Source organism: Amphiura filiformis, chromosome 14 (assembly GCF_039555335.1).
Source record: "Amphiura filiformis chromosome 14, Afil_fr2py, whole genome shotgun sequence".
In the NCBI taxonomy this organism is placed as follows: Eukaryota; Metazoa; Echinodermata; class Ophiuroidea; order Amphilepidida; family Amphiuridae; genus Amphiura; species Amphiura filiformis.
Genome location: NC_092641.1, coordinates 21,208,370 through 21,232,186, shown reverse-complemented (window position 1 = coordinate 21,232,186; position 23,817 = coordinate 21,208,370). Strand labels below are relative to the sequence as shown.

The 23,817-nt window shown below is 38.3% G+C and overlaps 1 protein-coding gene across 1 annotated transcript; it reads left to right on the top strand.

Moving 5' to 3' along the window:
- Positions 1 to 169: 169 nt before the first annotated feature.
- On the top strand, positions 170 to 23,434 carry LOC140168966 (26S proteasome non-ATPase regulatory subunit 9-like). The gene is made up of 7 exons (XM_072192273.1): positions 170 to 265; positions 16,771 to 16,873; positions 18,664 to 18,851; positions 20,460 to 20,561; positions 21,131 to 21,219; positions 21,999 to 22,066; positions 22,479 to 23,434. Exons 1-6 carry the CDS (start codon positions 170 to 172, stop codon positions 22,024 to 22,026), a joined length of 606 nt encoding a protein of 201 aa, XP_072048374.1. The 3' UTR covers positions 22,027 to 22,066; positions 22,479 to 23,434.
- Positions 23,435 to 23,817: the final 383 nt, after the last annotated feature.

Below are 23,817 nucleotides of genomic sequence, written 5' to 3'. Positions count from 1 at the left end.
CACTTTTGTGCAGCTTAAAAATGAAACAATCTTCCCAACCTGTTAATTTTATCTTTTGGTGATAAATGAGCACATGCATGCAAGTTTACAAGTAGCCTCAAAATAAAAATAAAAACAATAAATTGTTTACAAATATAGCGCCACCTACGTTATCAATTAGCAACTTAAAATGGCCGCGTCCTTGAGAGAAAGAGTGCATGCACTTATCGCGAAAAAAGATGCAATTGAGAAAGAAATAAAAGAATTACAGCAGCTACTCGAGTCGGTAAGATGATAAGTTTGCATGCTTGATATAGTTGTGTAAAGCCAGTTCTCCTGCCAAATGCCTGCCTCCATCATTATCATTGCCATGTTGTTTACCAATTACCATGCCAACTACATCATGATGAACTACCATGTTTGGAGTGTTTTGATGTATTAAATGTCAATGTACTGAATATCCTGAGACATCACAGTTGTAATTGTAAATACTGCCATTAATTTACTGATGTCGTATTTTGCTGATGTCCTGTGTCGCCAAACTATTGACCATGGCCAGTGTAACTCAATGTATGACTGTATTGAAGTCAAATCCAATATTACGTATGTCAAGATGAATAACTTAGTTCCTCAGGGATTGAGTTTTAAGGCGTGCGAGTGCGATTCGCACGCGCCGCACGCCTGAAAATACGCCGAGGGGTGCGATTTTTCGCACACCTAAAAAAAAAAAAAAATTTTTTTTTTTTTTTTTTTTTTTTTTTTTTTTTTTTTTTTTTTTTTTTATTTTTTTTTTTTTTTTTTTAAAAATTTTTTTTTTTTTTTTTTTTTTTTATATTTTTTTTTTTTTTTTAAACTTGAAAAAAAAATTACAAAAACATTTAAAAAAATTATAAATTCATGTTCAAAATAGGCAAATTTATAATTGATGTTCACATTACAACCTATTTATGAAGTAAAGAAGCATACAAAACAAATGCATTTTAAAATCATTCATAGATTATTATGTGAACATAATTTACAAATTTGCCTATTTTAAACAAGAATTTATAATTTTTAAAATCTTTTGTAATTTTTTTTTTTTTAAATTAAAAAAATTCTTGGTACATTCTAAAGTTCTAGGGACATTCTAGGGACATTCTAAATCCAAAAAAAAAAAATAATTAAAAAAAAAAAATTAAAAATGACACTAGCAATAAGTCCAAAGTCCAGGGACATCTATGCAGTATACACCATTCATTACCCCAGAGCTTTTACCATGGCCATTTAAAAAAAGTACATGTATGTTGTCACAATTGCTAAGTTTTAGCTGAAAATGAAATCATAGTCATACACCAGTTTTGAAAAAAGCACACCTTGGTTTATTTAGGTGTGCGATTTGCAGCACACCTAAAAGCACACCTCGGGTTATCCAGGCGTGCGATTTACAGCACACCTGTCACATTGCAAAACTCAATGCCTGAGTTCCTTATGTACCATGTATCATTATATGCTGCTTGTACCTAGCAATATTGTTCTCCATCTACCTTAAACAACAACCGTGTGCCCAAACTTCAGACTCATCCATCTTTGCGAGCAGGTGATGTGGAATCAAATCCAGGTCCCCGGCCACCCAAATATCCCTGCGGGGAATGTAACAAGGCCTGCACTTCCTACAGAGGAGCAAAAGCCAGCATCCTTTGTGAATCTTGTGATGCCTGGTTCCACTCAGAGTGTGTGGGATTATCTGATGTAGTCCTCAATGCCCTTGGTCGATGTGACCTACCTTGGGAGTGCTACAAATGCGGGTTACCAAACCTGTCTTCTGGGCTCTTTGATTCTACCATCCTCGACGGGTCTATGAGCAGTCAAAGCAGCCATTCAACGTCCAGCTCTACCAGCTCCTGCCACCCTGGCTCACCATTGGCCAAGTCATCGCCTAGTAAACAAGGTAAACAGCAATCCTTTCAAAACCTCCGCTTATTGGAGATTAACTTCCAGAGTATCTACTCAAAACGCGAAGAATTCTGGAGTATGGTTGAAGCAGTTAAGCCAGATGTGATCTATGGTTGCGAGACATGGCTCAAACCAACCATCGCCCAAGGAGAAGTATTCCCACCTGGTTACGACATGTACCGCTGCGACAGAAATGGCGGCCATGGTGGTGTTATACTGGGCATCCATAACAGCCTTAACAACCACCAGATTGACATTCAGACTGGAGCGGAATTTGTTGCGGCAAAAATACTTAATGGCAAGCAGTCTATTGTGGTTGCATCACTGTATCGTCCAACAAACAATGATCAAGACTACATGGACGAATTGAACCGTACCATCATTCAATTGTGCCAGAACAACCCAGGAGCTGCGATTTGGATATCTGGCGATATTAATCTTCCAGACATTGACTGGAGCACCGGCAGCATCATCTCGCATCAGTACAGAATCTCAATAAATGAGTCCTTCCTCCAAGTCATGGATCGTGCAGGACTCGACCAGTTGATCGATTTCCCAACACGAGGCGATAATATCCTGGACGTTATAGTGACTAATAGACCCTCCCTGGTTAACAGATGCTCGGGTTTACCAGGCCTAAGCGACCATGATGTCATCTATATGGATGTTAATGTAAGGGCTCACAGAAGAAAGCCAGTTCGCCGCAAGATCCTGTTGTGGAAAAGAGCTGACCTTGACGCCATACGTGACAGAATCAAGAAATGGGCCAGTCATTTCACGTCTGAGTTTACTACTTCCACCCCAGTAGAGGAATTAGCCAATGCCATTCAACACGAGTTGGAACGAGTCATAGAGGACTGTGTGCCTTCAAATTGAGCTCAACCAGACACAACCAACCTTGGTTTAACTCCAGCACTAAGCGGGCCACCAGGCGCAAGGCACGAGCCTATCGTAAAGCTCAGTAAAACCAACAAGGAGAGGGATTGGCTTCGATTCAAACATCTAAAGAAAGAATCCCAGAAGACATGCCGAAGGTCATACAACAAGTACATCTATGACATAGTGCACAGTGATCCTAGCAGTAGGCGTAATAAGAGGCTTGGCGCCTTATTAAGTCGAAGAGATGTGACCAGATGGGCGTTGCTCCACTGAAGGAAGGTGGGTTCTTACACTCTGACCCCAAGACCAAAGCTGCTATACTCAACCGGCAGTTTACATCTGTGTTTTCTGTTGACGACGGCTCTACTGTACCTGACCTTGATCACAAACAACATCCCTCCATGGATAGCATCACCGTAGACAGGAATGGTGTTACCAAGCTGCTCAGAAACCTGAAGCCCTTCTCAGCATCTGGACCCGATGGCATACCAACAAAGCTACTGAAAGAAACAGCTGAAGAAATCTCTCCTGTAGTGACTCTTCTATTTCAAGCTTCCATCGATCAAGGCAAGGTTCCATCCCAGTGGAAGAAAGCTCAGATTGTTCCGATTTTCAAGAAGGGCAGCCGTTCTGATGCAGCCAACTACCGCCAATCTCCCTCACTTCAGTCTTATGCAAGCTATGTGAGCATATCGTGCACTGTGCCGTTCTTCGTCATCTCAACACATGCAAGCTTCTATCTGACGCACAACACGGATTTCGCCAACGAAGATCTTGCGAGACCCAGCTCATTGTCACCTTGGATGACCTGGCCAAAGGATTGGACAACAAATCCCAGACTGATGTGATTCTCCTAGACTACGAGAAGGCATTCGACAAGGTTTCGTGATCGTCACCTACTGAAGAAAGTGGAACACTACGGCCCATGGTAGTTCTCTCAACTGGATCAGAGACTTTCTTTCCAGCAGATCCCAATCAGTCGCAGTTGATGGCAGTAAGAGCCCTGAAGCACCTGTGACATCTGGTGTCCCACAGGGCAGCGTGCTAGGACCCCTGTTGTTTGTTATCTACATCAACGATCTTCCTGATTGTGTCTCTGACTCCACAACAAGACTGTTCGCCGATGATAGCCTCGTCTACCGAAACATCACATCTCCAGGGGACTCAGCTGCTCTTCAACATGACCTTGACGCTCTCCAGAAGTGGGAATCTGACTGGCTAATGAGCTTCAACGAAACAAAGTGCCAAGTATTGCAGGTGACCAACAAACGCAAGCCCACTCCAGCGTCCTATTCCATCCATGGCCACACACTGGAGACTGTCAACTCAGCTAAGTATCTGGGCCCATCTTGATTCCAGACTGAGTTTCAACACTCATGTGGACACCATCACCAAGAAGGCAAATTCAACCAAGGCTTTCCTGTCACGCAACATCAGCCACTGCAGTCAGAAAGTTAAGGAAGCAGCCTACACAACCTTCATCAGACCCACTGTGGAGTATGCAGCATCAGCTTGGGATACCCACACACAGCGTAATACAAAGAAGCTCGAACAGGTGCAACGGAATTCTGCCCGTTTTGTCACAGGAATCTACGACAGAAGAAGTAGCGTCACCTCAATGCTCCGCAACCTGAACTGGACATCTCTCCAGGACCGACGCCTTTGCAGTCGCCTACTGATGATGTACAAGATCAGATTTGACCTGGTTGATATCACATGGAACCAATACCTCATCCATCATTGTTCATCTACCAGAGGTCATTCATCCAGGTTCTTGCAACCCCACACCAACTCTTCAGTGTTTGCTAATTCATTCTTCCCACGCACCATCCGGGATTGGAACAAGCTCCCAGTGGATCCAGCAAACTACCAATCTCTCGACAGCTTTAAGACCATGTTGAGGGATTCTCTACTGAAGTAGTCTCATCACCAGCCTAGTTTTTACTCGCACATCTGTATATATTTTGCACCTGTCTTCAGTTTCATGCTACGTTTATTGTTCCGGCCCATGCACACCACGCAGTGCGCCTGTTCTCACTCATGTGAGCATTGCACTTTTAAGGAAGGAAGGAAGGAAGGAAGTTCAATATAGAATTTTAATCTTTACATTTTATGTAAACTGTCTGTTTATGTAAACTGCATAAATTGCAGTTCATTTTTGTCTCGCTCGCACTGATCAAAATTCGGAAGCCCAAACAATGCACTTCATGTAGGAATGTTATTAGGGTACCGATTTTGTTCCTCATGTAGAGGGAGGACGACACTTTTTCGGTTTATTCAAGGAACATATGGCCGTGTGTCTTGAAGTGGTGTTCCTTTGCGTTTCGTTAGTAAATTTCTAGGATCGCGCATCATTTTGCATTGTCCATTGAAACATTCATAACTTCCAAATTATAGATCCTATATTATAGCAAAAGTAAACATTTTCTGAATGGAAAAAGTCCAATCTTTCCAAAAATGGCATCTAATTTTCAGTAGGGGTAAGTCTAAATCAGGTAAAAATCCAAATATGCATGAAAAAGTTGTCAAAAAGTAGCACCTCCTCAAAAACATGTAACATCCAAACCTATACCTGATCTCATGTACCAATACCTTGTGTATTGGTACATGATTCGGCGGGTATACTTCAGCAATAGCGAATAAGTGGTCGATTTTTTACTCTGTTCAAAACGTCACATGTACACCAAATACAGCCCCCGAAATGGTCTACTTTTAGCGTGCCTTAACTCCGAAACAGTTTAGTCAAAGTTAAAAATGTGATCCTTCCTTCCTTCCTTCCTTCCGTTAAAGTGCAGACCACATATAGATATGGATAATCACACTGCGTTGGTGGCTCATGCGTGGAGCAACACGTGCAAAAATATCAGGTGCAATATGTACATGTGCGAGTAAAAAGCTGACTGTAAGATGCTAGAGTTGTTGGGCCCTCAGCGCAGATTTGAAAGCGTTGAGGGTTGAGAAAGCTGCAGGATCACTCTCCAAGCTGTTCCAGTCCCTTGTTGTTCTTGGGAAGAAGGAGTTGGAATGGGCAGCTAAGTTGCAGTGTTGGCACAGGAAACGAGATGAATGACCTCTGGTTCTGGATGTTGATGGAGTAAGATAATTGGACCACTCGATGTCAATGAGGCCAAACCTGATTCGTACATCATCTGGAGTCTGCTCAATCGGCTGCATTTACAGGCAAGTGAGGGCCACTGAAGTTGTTCCATCATTGCTGTTACACTAGCAGTTCTGTCGTATATTCCTGTGACATATCTTGCTGAGCTACGCTGCACCTGTTCCAACTTGTTGGTGTTTCGTTGTGTATGAGGATCCCATGCAGTAGCCGAATACTCAAGGATGGGTCTTACAAATGTCTTGTAGCTGGTTTCTTTGATGTTTTTACTACAGTGGCTGAGGTTGCGACACAGGAAGGCTTTGGTGGAATTGGCTTTCTTGGATACTGCATCCACATGTGTGTTAAATTTCAGTTTGGAATCCAGATGTAGACCAAGATATTTAGCTGACTCTACCAGTTCCAACTCGTGGCCATGGATGGTGTAAGATCTGTTGATAGGTTTATGCTTGTTTGTGATACGCAGGACCTGGCACTTGGTAGCGTTGAACTTCATGAGCCATCTAGATTCCCATTCTACAAGAGCATCCAGATCGTGTTGGAGCAGTGTACTATCATCAGGAGAAGATATGCGTCTGTACAGCAAACTGTCGTCGGCAAAAAGCCTGGTGGTAGAGGTGGAGACGCAGTCTGGCATGTCGTTGATAAATATTAGGAATAACAGGGGGCCAAGGACACTTCCCTGCGGCACACCAGATGTCACTTTGGATTCTGCACTCCTCTGGCCTTCGAGTAAGACTTGTTGTGTACGGTCTTGCAGAAAGTCCCTCGTCCAGTCCAGGATGTTACCACGGACACCATAGAATTCTGCCTTCCTGAGGAGGTGACGGTGACTCACTTTATCGAAAGCTTTCTCGAAGTCTAGCAGGATAAGATCAACTTGCGATTTTTCATCCAAGCTTTTCGACAGGTCGTTGAGGGTGACTATGAGCTGCGATTCACAGGATCGCTTCTTCCGGAACCCATGCTGGGCATCTGAGAGGATGTTATACTCCGATAGGTGTCTGATCACTGCGCAATGGACTATGTGCTCGCACATCTTACATATGATTGAAGTAAGGGAGATCGGTCTGTAGTTAGCTGCTGATGAACGACTTCCTTTTTTGTAAATAGGAACAACAGTGGCTTTCTTCCAGGAGGAAGGCACAACACCTTGGTCAATTGAAGCTTGGAACAGTAGGGTTAGTGCTGGTGAAACTTCCTCTGCTGTCTCTTTGAGAAGCCTTGCAGGGATGCCATCTGGTCCTGTGGCTTTGTGAGGTTTCAAGTTCTTAAGCAGCTTTGTCACCCCATTGCGGCATACCTTGATGTTGGTAACTGAAGGATGAGGGCTGGGACCCAAGTCAGGCATTGCGGATTCAGAGTCGTCGGTGAATACCGAGGAAAACTGCCTATTTAGTATGTCAGCTTTCTGCTTGGGGTCTGTATGGAGGATCCCCTTCTCCTTCAGCGGTGAGACGCCTAGCTGGTCACAGCGTTTTGATTTCACAATTGCGCCCAACTTTTTGTTGCCACCAGGATCACTGTTTACGATGTCATAAACGTATTTGTTGTACGCCTGCCTGCAGACTTTCTTAGTTTCTTTCTTCAGTCTGTTAAAGCGTGTCCAATCACGCTCCTTTCTGGTATATCTTGCCTTCCTGTAAGCACGCTTCTTGCGTCTGATTGCTCTCTTGGTATGAGTGTTCAGCCAAGGTTGGCCATGACGGGTTGAGCTGGATTTAGAAGGAACCAGGTCAGTCAGCACCTCTTCAAGTTCTTGTTGAAGCTTGTCAGATAGTTGTTCCACAGGGGTTTCAACTGAGTACTGGTCTGTAAAATTCTTTGACCACTTCTTGACTCTGCTTCTGATTGCATCCCAATCTGCTCTTTTCCATAAGAGAATCTTGTGTCGTATGGGCTTACGCCTTTGAGCTTGGACATTCATCTCGGTGAAGACTACGTCGTGATCACTCAGACCAGGGGCACCTTCACATCTGTTGGTCAGTGTGGGCCTGTTGGTAAGTATCACATCTAGAGTGTTATCTCCACGGGTGGGGAAGTCAACCAGTTGTTCTAAGCCCGCATCAGCTATGGTCTGGAGAAATGATTGGTTGATGGCAATCGGATACTGGTGCGAGATGATACGGTTATGAGTCCAGTCTATGTCGGGGAGATTTATATCACCACCAAACCAGATGGAAGCACCAGGATTTTGTAGGCATATCTCAAACATAGTTCTATTAAGTTCATCCATATACTGCTGGTCGTTGTTAGTGGGTCTATACAGGGCACCAACTATGATGGTATTTTTCCCATTAATTATTTTAGCCGCAACAAATTCAGCTCCAGAGTCAATGTTCAACTGGTGACTATTTAAGCTGTTGTGCACGCCCAGGAGAACTCCACCATGTCTGTCACCAGGTCACCCCTGTCCTTTCTATAAAGATCATAGCCCGGTGGGAATATTTCACCATAGGTCATTGATGGTTTTAACCATGTTTCACACCCGAAGATTATGTCAGGTTTTGTAGCATCAACTAAACACCAAAACTCCTCTCTTTTGGAGTATATACTTTGAAAGTTAATTTCCAAGGTACGCAAATTGTGAATTGAGTTTGCATTATTGATGCTAGGTTGCTTGGTTGGGGATGATTTGGCAAGAGGAGATCCTGGTTGAGTAGAACTAGTGGAACTACAGCTAGACTGCCCTGAAGTAATCGAGGAGTCAGCATTCAGGATGAATGAATCAAAGAGGCCAGACGAGATGTTTGGTGTACCACATTTATAACATTCCCATGGCATGTCGCATCTGCCGAGCACATCAAGCATGTCGTCAGATAATCCAACACACTCTGCATGAAACCATGAGTTACATGTGTCGCAAAGGATGCTAGCCTTAGCACCACGGTATGATGAGCAGGCTCTGGTACACTCACCGCAAGGATACTTTGGGGTGCGGGGGCCAGGGTTTATCTCTATGTCACCTGCTTGGAGGATGAGGAGTGATCCCCAACCCTTTGCTTACCTTGGACGAATTTGCAGTATTTTCCGCTAGCTCCGTGTTGAAAAATGGCCGGTACATACCCGGTACAAACATAGAAATGGCCACATTTGCTTCAGTCCTGGTATGACTATTTCTTCCGTAATCCAATGGTTGCAACGTGGGCATCACGATGATAGTCTCCTACACAACCAGCTTGTGTCGGCCTGACGCTCGTCGATCCTAAAAGTGAGGACAGCGTGAGCTCTTACCTGCGTAAAAGTCTGTTCGACAAAGGCAATAAGGATGATTGACAGCGCCGTTCATTGGGCGGAGCCATTATATTACAGCAGACAGGTTGCGCTGTTCTCTGACCTTGACTGTTCGTCACGTGAGACATACCGTGACCTGGGTACACGATACAAAGCTGGGGGATGCAACTGCGGCCGCCATTTTGACACGCTGTATCTACTCTTCAGAAAAATTATTTTTGGTGACGTTTTATATCAAACAATTTTCGATAACGGATTTCTACTAGGATTTCAATTTTTTATTAATGAAGGTGCATGTAGTTTTGAGGAATAACACGGGATGTTTCGAGTTTTATTTCCACTGGTGGTGTAGGAAGGTGAGTGAATTCGTGAATGAGGCCGGGGATTGAGGTTTTGTTGTTTCAACGATCCGGTAGTAGGATACGAAACGTAGGCTAAAAATGTTTAATGACGCCATGTTTACATGAAAACATTAGCTGCTGCGAGGTCAGTGTCGTTGAATTCTTTACCTAAATTCCTTTCAGGATATTCTGATTTCACTTATTTATGATGTGTACGAAAATTCACCATATAAACTCAAAAGTGTGAATGCAAGCTGTTATTGCCGACAATAGAAACATTGTTGCAAAGTCATTAAAAACAGGTATGTATTACAGACGTTCTTTGGCCGAAACGAGATACAGGCTAGTTAGGCAGTCTACATCCAAACCATAGCACCTATCTAAAAAACAACATTATTGGAGCAAAGTAGAGGCAATAGCCCACCCAAAAATGTATACTTTGATAAGGTTACCCCTACTTGATGTACTTTTTTGATACACGGAATGACACGTTACAAAATTTTCCATAAAAATTTGAGGAAAATACAAAAATAATACTTGAATTGCTAAAAGGGCCTCTTTATACTAACATCTTAGTGTATTCTTAAAAACATTATTACATTTATAAAGTGCAAGCAACAACCATCCTAAAAATGTTTACTTTGATAAGTTTACACCTAAATAGGGTACTTTCTGTGGTGTGATGTCACAGTACACCGAAACATGCCGACATAAAAGACGTAAATTTTGCTCAGTTTAAAAAAATTAAAAGAACCAATCTCTTGTGTTGACTTCAAACATGTAAAAACTACAGGTACATGTATTAACTACAAGTTTAACTCACTTCAGATTCTTCCTAGCAATACTTTTGGGCAAAGTTGCTTTTATACTATCCAGAGAGGTTGCGTCATCACCCAAGTCCTACCAAATTCACCTGAATTTTTATTACTCTTGACACTCTTTAATATCTCACATGAAGTGAGCAATTATAATATAATCATTTATAATATAAATGTGTGCATATTATTTTAAATGTCCAATTTTAAAATTCCAATATTATGAATGAGGCTAAGCAAATATAAAATTTGGGTCTGTACCTATTTATTTATTTATTTATTTATTTATTTATAAATGGAGTCACTCATTCAGGTAACCCCATTTGAAATTCCCACTCCCTGTGTGGGAGATTAAGGTCATGATTTTTGTTGTTTGTTTGTTTGTTTTTGTTTTGTTTTTTATTTTATGGGGGTTATGGATTTCAACTGGAATAACCCATTTTGGCTCATGTCCTAAACCTGCTCTGCCACTTTTAAATTTATATCGAAAGTAATTTGTTCATCATCGTCCATTCATCATCATTATTTTATTATTGACATACTATTTTATTATTTTTCTTAATTTTTGTGCGCCATATTGACCAGTTCTTAGGTCAGATTGGACCCTGATATCCCGGCATTATCTGTATAAGGGCCATTCTTCAGAAAATGAAACTAATTTGAAAAAAATCAAATTGTAGGTATCATTTATTTTTAAACTTTTTTGTGACAAGTACAGTTCAAAGTATTAAGAACTGTAATTTTCATGAAAAATTAATCGCCGAACACCCTAATTTGCATAAATTAACATAATTGTTAGGTTTGGGTCTAAAAGTAAGGTTTTTGGGCCATTTTAACACTTACTGCAGTTTTAACTTTTTATAATTATGTTTTTTTAATTTCCTGATAAATATGCTGTTATGATGCAACTAAAACAAATTAGAACTGTTGAAATTGTTTTCAAACCACGACAATCGCGTAATTAACGAAACAAATTAATTGGTTTTGTATGTCACACACGTGACCAAAAACATGCAATTGTTTTTGCCATCAGAAAAGATTTTATTAACTGAACTTAATATTTCATGTCAAAAGGTAGACTGATTATACCCTCCATTCCAGCTTCCTAAATGGAAATTATTATTCTTAGTTTTTACGTAATTCATGGTAATTAACAAGTCACACACGTGACCGGGTCACGTGTGTGACAAGTTTGGTAACGTGTGTGACGTACAAACTCCGCCATGGAATTCCATTAAGAGCACCCTATGAGGTTGAATTTTGGTATCAATGTTTAGCTATGGGTCTCCTCTATCCACTGGCACCAAAATAAATAACAACATTCTTGATACCTTGCTGCTATGATATCATTTTGTGGTTGCGTCCTCACAAATGTGATAAAACCTTGATTGTACACAAAAATAGGCTAAAAATGGACTTTATGGAAGAAAAAAATCCAAACATGTAATTTTTACCTGATTTGTAGTTGCCATATAAAAGTAAATCACAAAATGAACCTAAACACAAAGTTTTAGCTCAATATCACCTGAAATATTCTTAAAAGAGCAAAAACTGACCCATGTTTTACCCCTACCCCTAAGAATATGGATTTCTGTGTCACCATCCAGTTATTTCAGTTTTAATGGAAGGTTTGTATGAAGTGATTGTTGACATGACACCATTGTTTTTCCTTAAACAATACATTTAGTTGGTTATAGGGCATTTAATAAATAAATTTGGAAACAAATTTGCTTTTATAAAATACTTTAATTGTTCACCCAAAAGTTTGGTAACGTGTGTGACATTCAGACGAACAAAACCAAATGTCACACACGTTACCAAACGTTTAGTATCAAACCCTCAATTAACACAGCTAGGCATGAATGTTTCTTGTCAATGTTGGCGTCATTGCAATTGCAAGATATCAATGCTTTACAACATTTAGTATGAATATGTAGGTCCTTAAACATTCACAGAAATTTAGAAATTAATTTTAAAATCCAAAAACTTGCATCCGTCTGATGTCACACACGTGACCGACCCTTTGTTGACCCCTGACACGAAAATAACACAACGTAAGAAAAAATTTAAAATATTTTTGAAAAGCATAGACATTAGTGTAACTATCATGCAAAAGATATGGTGTTTTCTGTTTTATTTTTAAAGCAGGCACAGGAGCATTAGTGTGAAATACCCCTAGTTATGTCACACACGTGACCGAAGAATGGCCCATAAGCAGGATACATAGAGTAACCTTTAGATTGTTTGTTAATTAATTAATTGAATATTATCTGTATAAGCAGGATATATAGAGTAACCTTTAGATTGTTTGTTAATTAATTAATTAATTAATTAATTAATTAATTAATTAATTAATTAATTAATTAATTAATTAATTAATTAGATAATTAATTAATAATTTATTTATTAAATTAATTAATTTAATTAATGGCTATTTAATACAGGCCTGTTAAAATCAATTACAATTGATTTATGGCAGTTAAAAAAAAACCCTGAGATGGTTGTCTTCAGATTTCGGTGTCCCAAGATCCGTGTTAATTTAAAGTTAATTAATTAATTAATACTAATTAATTAATTAGTTGATAGATTAATTAATTAATGGCTATTTAATACAGGCCTGTTAAAATCAATTACAATTGATTTATGGCAGTTAAAAAAAACCCCTGAGATGGTTGTCTTCAGATTTCGGTGTCCCAAGATCCGTGTTAATTTAAAGTTAATTAATTAATTAATACTAATTAATTAATTAATCAATCAACTAATTAAATTATCACAAAACAAATAGATCTTTAGTATAAAAGTAGAGATTTAAAGACTTCATTCATTGTTATAATGTAGAAAACCATGATGAACTGATGAGTGCTCAGTGCTCGTTTCTCCCATAGACTTTACATGGTGCCGTATCCCAATTTTGCACCACCCGGCGTCTTCGTTTACTTAATTAATTAAATCTTTTTTATTTCAAATCTCAGAACATCAAATTTGGTACCAAATTAAAGAGTACATTCTAGGCCTTTAGGCAGTATCTTATTTAAAGACTTTATTCATTGTTGTAATAAAGAAAATCCTTGATGAGCAGAGTGCTCATTTCTCCCATAGACTTTACATGGTGCCGTATCCCAATTCCGTATCCCAATTGCACCACCCTGCGTCTTCGTTTACTTAATTACTTACAACTTTTTAATTAAAAACCTCAGAATATTAAGTTTGGTATCAAATTAAGGAGGACACTATAGGCTTTAAAATGAATGCAAATTTGATGGCATTAGAAATGATTAAAGGTGCTTGCTTATTACAAATAAGTCATTTTTTACTAAAATATGAAACAACACCACCCGATTGAGAACACCAGTTCACGACACACGGCCATATATAAATTAGGTATCACTGTAAAGAGCATTAAGAAACTTAGACAATGATGGTGCCAAAAACAGCTCTAAAAAATAGCTCAAATCTTTATGCCAAAGAATATGGGTAAAGGACTAAAGACATGATCACATTTTGAACATGTGAGGGCGGGCTTCATTAAGCTTACTTGTGATCCAAGATCCTGTCTTAACTGTGTAATCCAATGAATAGGAAAATGAAGAAAATTTGGATTTTGACCCTCAAAACTCCAACCTGCATGATTTTTAGAAAATCTGCATTTGAATAATATTTGATACTATCAAGTAATGAAAGCCACATTTCATGAAACATTTGCGAAAGTTTTGTAAAATGGCCCTTCGTGCTCAAAAATTTAGCCATAAAATACTATGTGTGGAATAGGGAGACATGAAGTCCATGTGCAAAGACCAGAAATTACATTTCAAATGTACACCAAGGTATTCTTCCCTAACTATTTCGGTCATGTGTCTTATGGTGGGACCCCAAAATACCTGGTGACGTTACATTTTGCTCTCCTCTTTCTGATTTAACTTGTTGTCACAGGGCTATTCTTGGTCCAATTGCATCAAGTTTGGGCTCATTATACAGCCTGATTATTCTAATTTTCAAATATGTTTCTCAATTTGGAATGCAAGTTTGTTTAATTAGTGAAAAATACCAAAATGTTAACGAAGATAAACCTGGTGGATAAGCGGTAGTGGATAAGCGGTAGTGGAGTATGTGCATTCTCTATGGGAGACATGACATCTTTTTGAATTTTAAATTATATCATTGCCAAATTGTGTGCTATACTTGCAAATCATACCTCAAATGAAAGCTTGATCATTCATTAGGCCAAGTAAAAAAATATGTTAGTTTCTCGTCCTCGCGCGCATGCGTTTTGGCTGCCGCATCCAAAAAAACCCCCAAAAACATCTTTTTTAAAGAGTATTCTTGTTTCATTTCACTTGTCTCCTGATCGCGACTCTTTACCGACTTTCAAAGCGTAGTTTGCACGGTCTACATGTACACTACTTGTTACGCTATATGTGGAAGAGTCTAAAAATATTTGTTGTTTTACCGGACAGTTGATGCACTAATTAGTGCCAGTCATCATCGAATTAACTGTGTGTGTCAATACGAAACCCGATAGCAATTTTTACATCAAGTATACGTTGTATTTACAAGATCAAGACACGCTATATCCGCCATTTTTAAATGTTTACGGAAGTTTCTGAGCGCAAAATACCAATCTAAATCTTGCAGAATCTTAGCAGAAAATACATTTTCACGATGGTTTTTGTGTGTGTGTGCATACGTAAGCCAAACGGCACTTCACACAGATTTCTGAAACCATGGTATGGCCGAACAGTGCAAGATGCAAATCAGAGTTTGATGGATCTCTTCAATGAGTACGCTAGTGGAGAATTTGACAGCAAAGATGCAATTGACGACAAGTACCAAACAGTAAACAACAAGATCACATTGATGTTGTAAATAGAAAACATTTCTAAAAACAAAAATAATAAAAGTGTTAAAGAACATTTATTACAAAAAGATGAACAGTCTCAGATTGGTCTTGGGAATCATTTTTGGTTGGAGTTGATTTTTAATATATACTGCGCCAATAAAATATCCTTACACTTGGGAAAATAGTCACAATTTCAAAACTGAACAATATTGGGGCAAATTTGTTTTTTCAATTGATGTACCATCTAATCCTGCACATTTTGACATCACGTTGAATCCAATGTGACCTCAAGAAGTAAAGTTACAAGCAATTGAATAGACGAATGTGCAGTTTTAAAAGTGACAAATTGGCCTATTCAAGGCGCAAAAAGATTCCAACAAGCGCAACAAAGCGACAACACAGTTTCTTCAATGAAGCGTTATTTAAAGCAGTTTTATTTCAGTTTTTACTTCTCTGTACTTTTCATCACTTTCAGTTTATTTGTCAGTTCTTTTTTTCAGTTTTCTTTTGTTCCTTTTGTTTTTAAAATAAAGCCAAACGCATAAATTAGCCATTCACCACTCTCAGACCAGATGTCTAGTCTGTGGAGTTTTGAATAGGGCAGTTTGTCACTTTTAAAACGGGACCTTCGTCTAATCAAATGCTTGTAACTTTGCTTCTTGAAGTCACATTGGATTCAATGTGGTGTCATAATGTGCAGGATTAAATAGTGCATCTATTAAGAAAAATAATTTACCCCAATATTGTTGAGTTTGGAAGTTGTGACTATTTTTTCAAGTGTAAGGATACTTTATTGGCGCAGTATACTTGTCAAGATATATATTCCCCAGATCACACTGACACATTGAGTGTTTAATCATTGCAAAAAGATAAAACGATATTGTCAAAAGAAGAAAATAGTAAAACTCTTGTTTTTTCTCAGAATGGTCTTGGGAATCATGACATTTTGAGCTGGAATTGATTTTATTTGTCAATATATTCCCCAGACCACACTGATATGTTGTAAATCTAGGAGACGCATCTTTTTTCTTGGTTTGTTTTTATCTGAAAGAGAAAAAGAGAAAATCATTGTTTATTGAAAATATTTTGTATTTTGTTTTGTATTTGTTTCCAGTCTGAATGAGTACCTTACCCTATTCAGGTTATTAGCTAGATTTAAAACAAGTGATGACCACTTTGTAGCAAAAAGCGTCCCCATGTTGAAATGAATCTCATGAACGCGATGGTAATTTTGAGTAAAAATGTCATCCGCCATTTTGGATCGAGCCATTTTGAAAAAAAAAAAAAGTGCCCTCATCCTCCTTTTTTCAAAAAGTTAGGACGAGAATCTAATTTTTTTTTTACTTGGCCTTATTCTTATTCAACTATTAATTTTATCTAATCATGTTTACAAGTATTCAATGAGAACCACAAGTCACAAGAACCTCAATTTTGTCCTATTCACTTACACATAAATGCCAAGATTTTCAGTCACAACATGTGTTATGGCTTTCAATTGTTGTGTCTTGCGAATTATACATTTATGAGTTTGGTAGCTCGCCTCTGTACACATGTGTAAATGTATGTAGCCTACTTAAAAGAAGCATCATGAAAATAAAATGATCACATGTGTATACTGTATTTTTTTTTCATTTGCAGCAAGCCAATGTGGGCATGACCGGTGCTCTAATAGATGCTGAAGGCTACCCACGTAATGATATTGATGTATACTCTGTCAGAACAGCAAGACACAACATCATATGTAAGTAGGGTCCTTGTGACTGTGTATCTGTCCATCCGCTAGACTACTCCGTAGTCCACTTGCCCATTGTGCATACTCTGGATATTGTATTTAAGCTTAAAACTCTGATTTAATTAATGTGTGCACAATTGATAGATTTTCACAACTGATCTTTTCAGTTACCGCGCCCCTCTGTTTGTTAGCTTCCCAAGTGGACTACTGACTTTGGATTGCGGGTGACATTTTTAACACAGGACTCTATGGAGAGTTAGGCCAATTTCTGGCCTAACTAAAATTGGTCATGATGTAATGCATCTTTAAATGAATCTGGCTTGTAAATGGTCGCCCAGATCTTGTTATTGTTTAAATCCTCCCGACACGTACTGGTACCATTAACTATATACATGGTACACAACTATCCAGGGAATGCGGCGCTTTTGTGCTGGCGCGAAAGTTGGTGGAACGTACGCATCTAGCGCGTATTGTACCACCATGCTTAGTCTTGTGGTTAGATTTGATTGATAAACAAGTATGATTGACAGTGTGTTTTAGAGAACGAAGTCCCGGGGTAAAGTTCTGCTTAAAAGTGAAAGTCCATAGTCGATTTTTAATTCAGATAATAAACTGGCAGATTCTAAAATTAGAATTGTTCAGTATTGAAGTGCCATAATAATTATGCCATTATAATATGTTGCATTCAATAATATAAGCCTACGTAAACTTTTACTGTCACAAATATAATTATATAAACTTTTTCATAACATTTTATGCTAGTATTTTGATGTACCGGTAATAAATAATCAGTATAATTTCGAGTTCAACTGAATGCGTTCATCATGATTAAAATAACATTTTTATTTCTCAAAAATCGACTATCGCAAAGTCTATCCATCCGCCTGAACCTGATATGATGGGACAGGTATACATGTATATATCGAAAACCTATTTTAGAATTCAAGAGGAAGTCAGGGAATCAAACCTGTTGGCAGTCATGTGAGGCACATTTGGCGCATCACCAACCTGTCCTCCCAAATTTATATATGATAGTGCTGCAGAATGGTGAATCATAGTAAAAATATTGTTAATATTTGGTGAAAAGCCCCAAAATTGGCACAGATGTAGCTCTTGATATGCTTTAACAAATTTGGATCTAGGGCCAAATTAAATTCATTCCAAGATGGCAGTAGAGGTCATCAAACTTTATACAGGAAAAAAAATTCAAAGTTGTTCAAGTTGATGAACAACTTTTAATTTTTTCCCTGTATAACGTTTGATGACCTCTGTGTCAGCCATATTGGACAAAATATTTTTGGCCCTCCCCTTAGAATTGTTCACCAGGCCGAATACTACATCTGAGCCAAATTTCACACTTTTCACCACACTTATAGAATGGTTTCACCATTCTGAAGCACTGTAAAAAATATATGTCAAAACATATCAAGGCATTTTAAAACATGTTTTATCATTACGGAAAAGCAGACGGTTTGCAGCTAAATAGCTGTTAACCTCCTATTTGAAGCTGGTCCAAATGTGAGGCGTGAGTGCATTTCGAGATGGAATGAAGGACTGCTCATGACTTACACTTGAGGTTAGATCTTGGAATTTCAACGGCAAGGTTATGAGATCTAATGGTTCGACAAAGATGCATTGTCTCTGCATGCAATTAATGTATAAGTCACTGCAGAGTCCCAAACAATGAAAAATGACCCAGTCATTTGTCCATCCTTTTTATTTCTTCAGAACAAAATTTTTCAATCTGCTATGTGTACAATATTAAAGTATAATAAATATTTCCTGTTTCCTAATTCCAGGCCTTCAGAATGACCACAAAGCCTTGATGGGCGAGATAGAAGAAGGGCTACATGAGCTTCACAGCTTGGAAAGGGACCAGCGAGCACAAGGGATTCCACCGCCCAAGAACGGTGCCAAGAATCCGGTAGAGCATATCCCATTTGCTAAAGTGGACCAGGTATCAGAGGGGTCACCTGCGGAGAAAGCTGTAAGTGAGACTTGATGAAGTTGAACTTTGAACTCGAGTGTATGTATTGACTTTAACTAGCATTGAATGCAGATAACATCCAGAAGAATACTTTGTACATGAAAATACTCATTTTTTAAGAATGTTATAAAGTATTTTTGAAGACCAACGGTGCATCAGTTATGATTTATTCAGTATGGTTTTATGTTGAAAGTCTTTGTGAAATAGATATATGGCCATGCGTTTTAACCTCGCCGACTTTTCGTCACACACTGATTTTTGAAATTCGCGACACTCCTTCACCTTCAAATGCCCATATTTTTCAAACCATACCCCCAGCATGATAAAAGTATACATTTTCTGAAAGGAAATTGAACAAGGAATCCAACAAGACACTCAGAAACACTGTCAGATGTAAGGTTCTAATGCTACATTTATGTGAATGAGACAAAACATCAACTGACAGTGGTCCAGCGGTATAATGTCACTAACATTTCTGTGTTACCCCTGCATCTTATTTTATATCATTTTCTGATAGATCAGAGTAAGGGCTTTCCTGCAATATATAAATGTATGGGGGTTATCACTTTCGTAAAATAATACAACCCTTCAAAAATTGACAGAAATATAATTAATTTTTCTTATTGTCTTGGAGAACATTGGCCTATCATATACCCTAAAGCAGCCAACTATTTTAACTTTGTACAAAATAAAAGCGTAGATATTAATGTCAGCTTTCTTTTGATACCAAATTTATTGATGAACACTCATTTTAAAGGAAAATAGCAACATATTTTGCACCGACTATGAGGCTCCCAAAATGAAAACTTTGCTTACAGTTTTGTGCAGAGTGCCCCACTACCTCCACCACCCCTTCCTTGGCCAATTGGATTGAGTCCCATTCTATAGATGTTCAAGATATCTTATTGACACCTTTCCATAATTAATAGTTGGTGTTTTAGCTGTTATTTGATACCAAATTTACTATTAAATCTATTTTTATTCCAATGATACATTAAAAAAACTAATGACCACAGTGACAAATGTGATGCCACTCGCCCATTTTAGATGTCGAGTTCAAAGCACATGCCCCTATCATTAGCTCAAGGCAGTTTATTATTTCAACTATTTTACAGAATAAAAGTTCAGATAACAATGTCAGCTTTCTTTTGATACCAAATTTATTGATATACACTAGTTTTTAAAGAAAATGTTAACATTTTTGCACTGCGAGGTACCAAAATTGAAATTTCCCATTGAGTTTGTACATAGTGAGCCGCTGCCTCATGAGCCGCTGCCTCCACCACCCCTGACTTGGGTCATTGGATTGAATGCCATTCTGCTTCTGTTCAAGATACCTTCATGTAACTTTCCATAGTTCATCATTGATATATTAGCTTTCATTTGGTACCAAATTTATTGCCATAGCTTCTTTACTTTCAAAGATATTCTCAAAAAACAAAACGATCATGGTGAAAAGTGTGACACCACCACCCTTTTTGGGTGTTCAGTTCAAAACGCATGGCCATATGCTAAATAAATCTGTTGCATTTATTCATCATTGTGATCAATTTTAAGAAAAATGTCCATAATTTAACACAGTAAAATTGTTTGTATTCTCACCTTCAGGGGCTGAGTATAGGTGACGAGGTTGCTGAATTTGGCTCTGTGTCAATGGCAAATTTTAAAAGTCTACACGATATCGGCAATGTGGTCAAGCACAGTCAGGGGGTAAGTTTAAACAAATCATTTGAATGTGTTTATAATTGATTGAGTGTACTTTTGTCTGTGTCCATGTAGCAGGGGTGTGATTTGTCTGGATTTTTCCAGACTTTCGGGATTTTTTGTGGCCAAAATGTAAGCAAATTTATTGATTTTCCACCTGTTTTGGGTATTTTTGCCCGATTTCACACTGTTTTTCTGGATTTTTTAAAAACTATTTTCTGGATATTTCACAAGCTGCAAATCACACCCCAGATGTAGTATGCAAGGAGGTGGACTTATCCTTTCAGTTTTAATGCTCTACTGCATTATTTTACAATGAAATTTGCAAAGAGAATGGGGTGTAGGTAAAACGCCGTTGTAGCAGAAACTGATGCTATGTGTAGCTCCATTTTCATGATTTTGTGACTTAACCCACCTTTTAAAATTAGCATTTTCAATTGCATGAGAAATTGCTGTGGAACAGTGGGCACACAGCAATTATGTGGTCTTGTGAAATGTCAATGCTATACCCCAAACAATGTGGATCTGTTGTGCTAAGCTACATGTATGGTTTCATTGATTTTATATGTTTTTAGCAATCTGTGAGAGTTGTGGTGTTAAGAAGAGACAAAAAGGAGGTTTTATCGCTAGTGCCTCAAACTTGGTCTGGAAGAGGACTGCTAGGGTGAGTACATTAATATATCTCTATCTATCTATGGTTAGTATGAGTTAGTTTGTACTATGTAGGTAGGATTTAAAAAAAGCTTTGCTGGGGGTCCTTGTTGGACCATGTGGTATGCAGTAGTGGTAATGGCCTATAGTCATAATCATGAGTTTATCATGATAGCGGGACAATAACTTGTGAATACATCGATTAAATGGCACCAAAGATTGTTTGTAGCGACACTAAAGCAAAGTTCTGTCATTATCAAGTGCATGTGCATCTCATAACTGAAATCATAACGTAGGGGTATTTTGCACACATACATACATGCATGACTTAACAAAAACATAATGATATTTCGCATGAATATATTTTTTTCATAATTTAAAAAGGTTTGTGACCCTATTACCAGCCTCCCCCCATTTTATCCCATCAAAATGCAGATTTTGATAATGGGTGAAAGCTCATAATTCATATTTTGTTCATGATAGTTTGTTGGTTACCACTCTGTATGTCATGTAATGTTCTAAGGGGCTTCTGTATGTGATACCCATATTTGTTCTAAAATCCAAATTGCTGGAGAAATTGAAATCAAAACTTGGAATAAGAATGTTTGGATGATTGGAATTAGAATGTTTGGGTGATGGGCCTGAATGTGAGGTAGAAAACAAAGGGAATAAATGAATGAATGGATAGCGAGTACTTTCTACAAGTTCTGTCAAAACAATTCAATAAAATATTGTCGTCTAATATTAATGACAAAGTGTGATACTATTCATTTCAATTTTTTTAATTTGCAGCTGTAACATTGTACCAGTTAGAAAATGAGACCAAGCTAAAAAAGAGTTCCTAGCAAATTCAAAATCAGGTAAGAATTGTCTCTTATGAAGCAGGGTCTCTGTACTATTTTTTGTTACCATGTCATGTAAAAACTTGGATTTCTATGATTAAGCCAAGCAGAGTCAGTTCTGAGTTTCCTGTCGCCCGTGAAATTCACACCCTCGTTTTGTAGTAAAACAAACCTCAGAATTCATGCACTTTTGAAATCTCAGAACACTATCTGAATTTGTTTCACATGCTTCACCCGCTGTGCCAAAATTCTTTTATTGGGTAAATTGGCTTATGGAAGACTGCATTTAATTCTGCACTTTGGCAGATAAAGAAACTTGGGAGTATATCGAATAATGAAAATGTTACCTACTTTGGTGTCACTCTCTCTCGAGGAAGCCAAATGGCCTATAGTAATGGTATTGTTTCAATTTGTTTGATTAATTCGATAGGACTCTACAGTCAATTTTCTCATGGCCATGGCTATCAACAACTCTAGCTCAATCAGCATCAGAAACAGGTGGTAACAGAAGACCAAGAGGATGCATACAAGCCATCAGGCCGCTAGGACTCTGCGAGTGCCTCCATCTAGGTGATTTACACAGATGGCGTTGTGGGCGGCTCTATAAGGAACCCCTGGTTCTCCAAAGAATCATGCACATTTTCCAGGTAAACCAAAACATTTCCAGATGAGAGATGTAATCTTGTATTTGAAGATTATCAGCCAGACTGAGAGATCTTAATGAAAGAGACTGGATAAGAGAGGTTGGGCTGTAGTAACAGGTTGATAGGGCTATTCCAGCTGAAATCTATATATACCCCCTATGGAAGACATGACCTTAATATTCCACACAGGGAGTGTAGATTTCAAATGGAGTTGCCCTGTCAGGTAACCCCATTTGAAACTTATACTCCCTGCATGGAAGATTAAGGCCATGTCTTCCATAGAGGGTATACAGAGTTCAAGTGGAATACAGGGTGTATCAAAATGATTGGTAGGGCCTATCCATCAATTTCCAGTGATGGACATGACTGCCACATCAAAATTCAACATAGGATCCAGATATTTTTTTGATTAATGTCATAAACAGTCATATTAGTCTAAAATATTGTCATTTCAAAAAGACCCAATGTTGCATTTGGAAGAAGCAGGCTTTTCAAAACCATCAAAACTGATGGGTATGGTACCAATCATTTTGATACAGCCTGTAGCACATTGAGGAATGTTCCTGCCTATGAAAATGGGAAACAAGAAGAGGAAGTAGCTACAGTACCAGCAAAGTCTGATCTAAATATGATCTTGATGTGATTATTGCATACTGATAAATCCAAGATACCTACAAATAGTCCTTTTGTCTGATGCTAACTATAGAGGGCAGTGTTATCAATATTTGTGTGCCATGGTCTTGACTGTCTCTAATTGCACTCGGAGAATCACATAAGAGTCTTCTATATATAGGACCGGTTTATATAGTAATCCATTATTTATTAGTATGTGGAAATCACAGCGCAATTAATTGTAACAACTTCTGCTTTCAGAATTGTATTTTGTCTATTTGTGACATTCTTTGTACCAAATCATCCAAGATAGTATTTAAAAAAAATTTCTTCTCGGTTTAATTTACTGATAAGGAAACATCTTGATTCATTGAGCTCACTTGCATGCGCAGTATTTAGAAAGATCATTCCGGTTCCAAGAATTTATGCAAATAGTGGCATAAATAATTGGCTGTTTCCAGAAATTGTGATTAAATGGGTGCACAAATTTCATCAATATTGGGACGGTTCAGC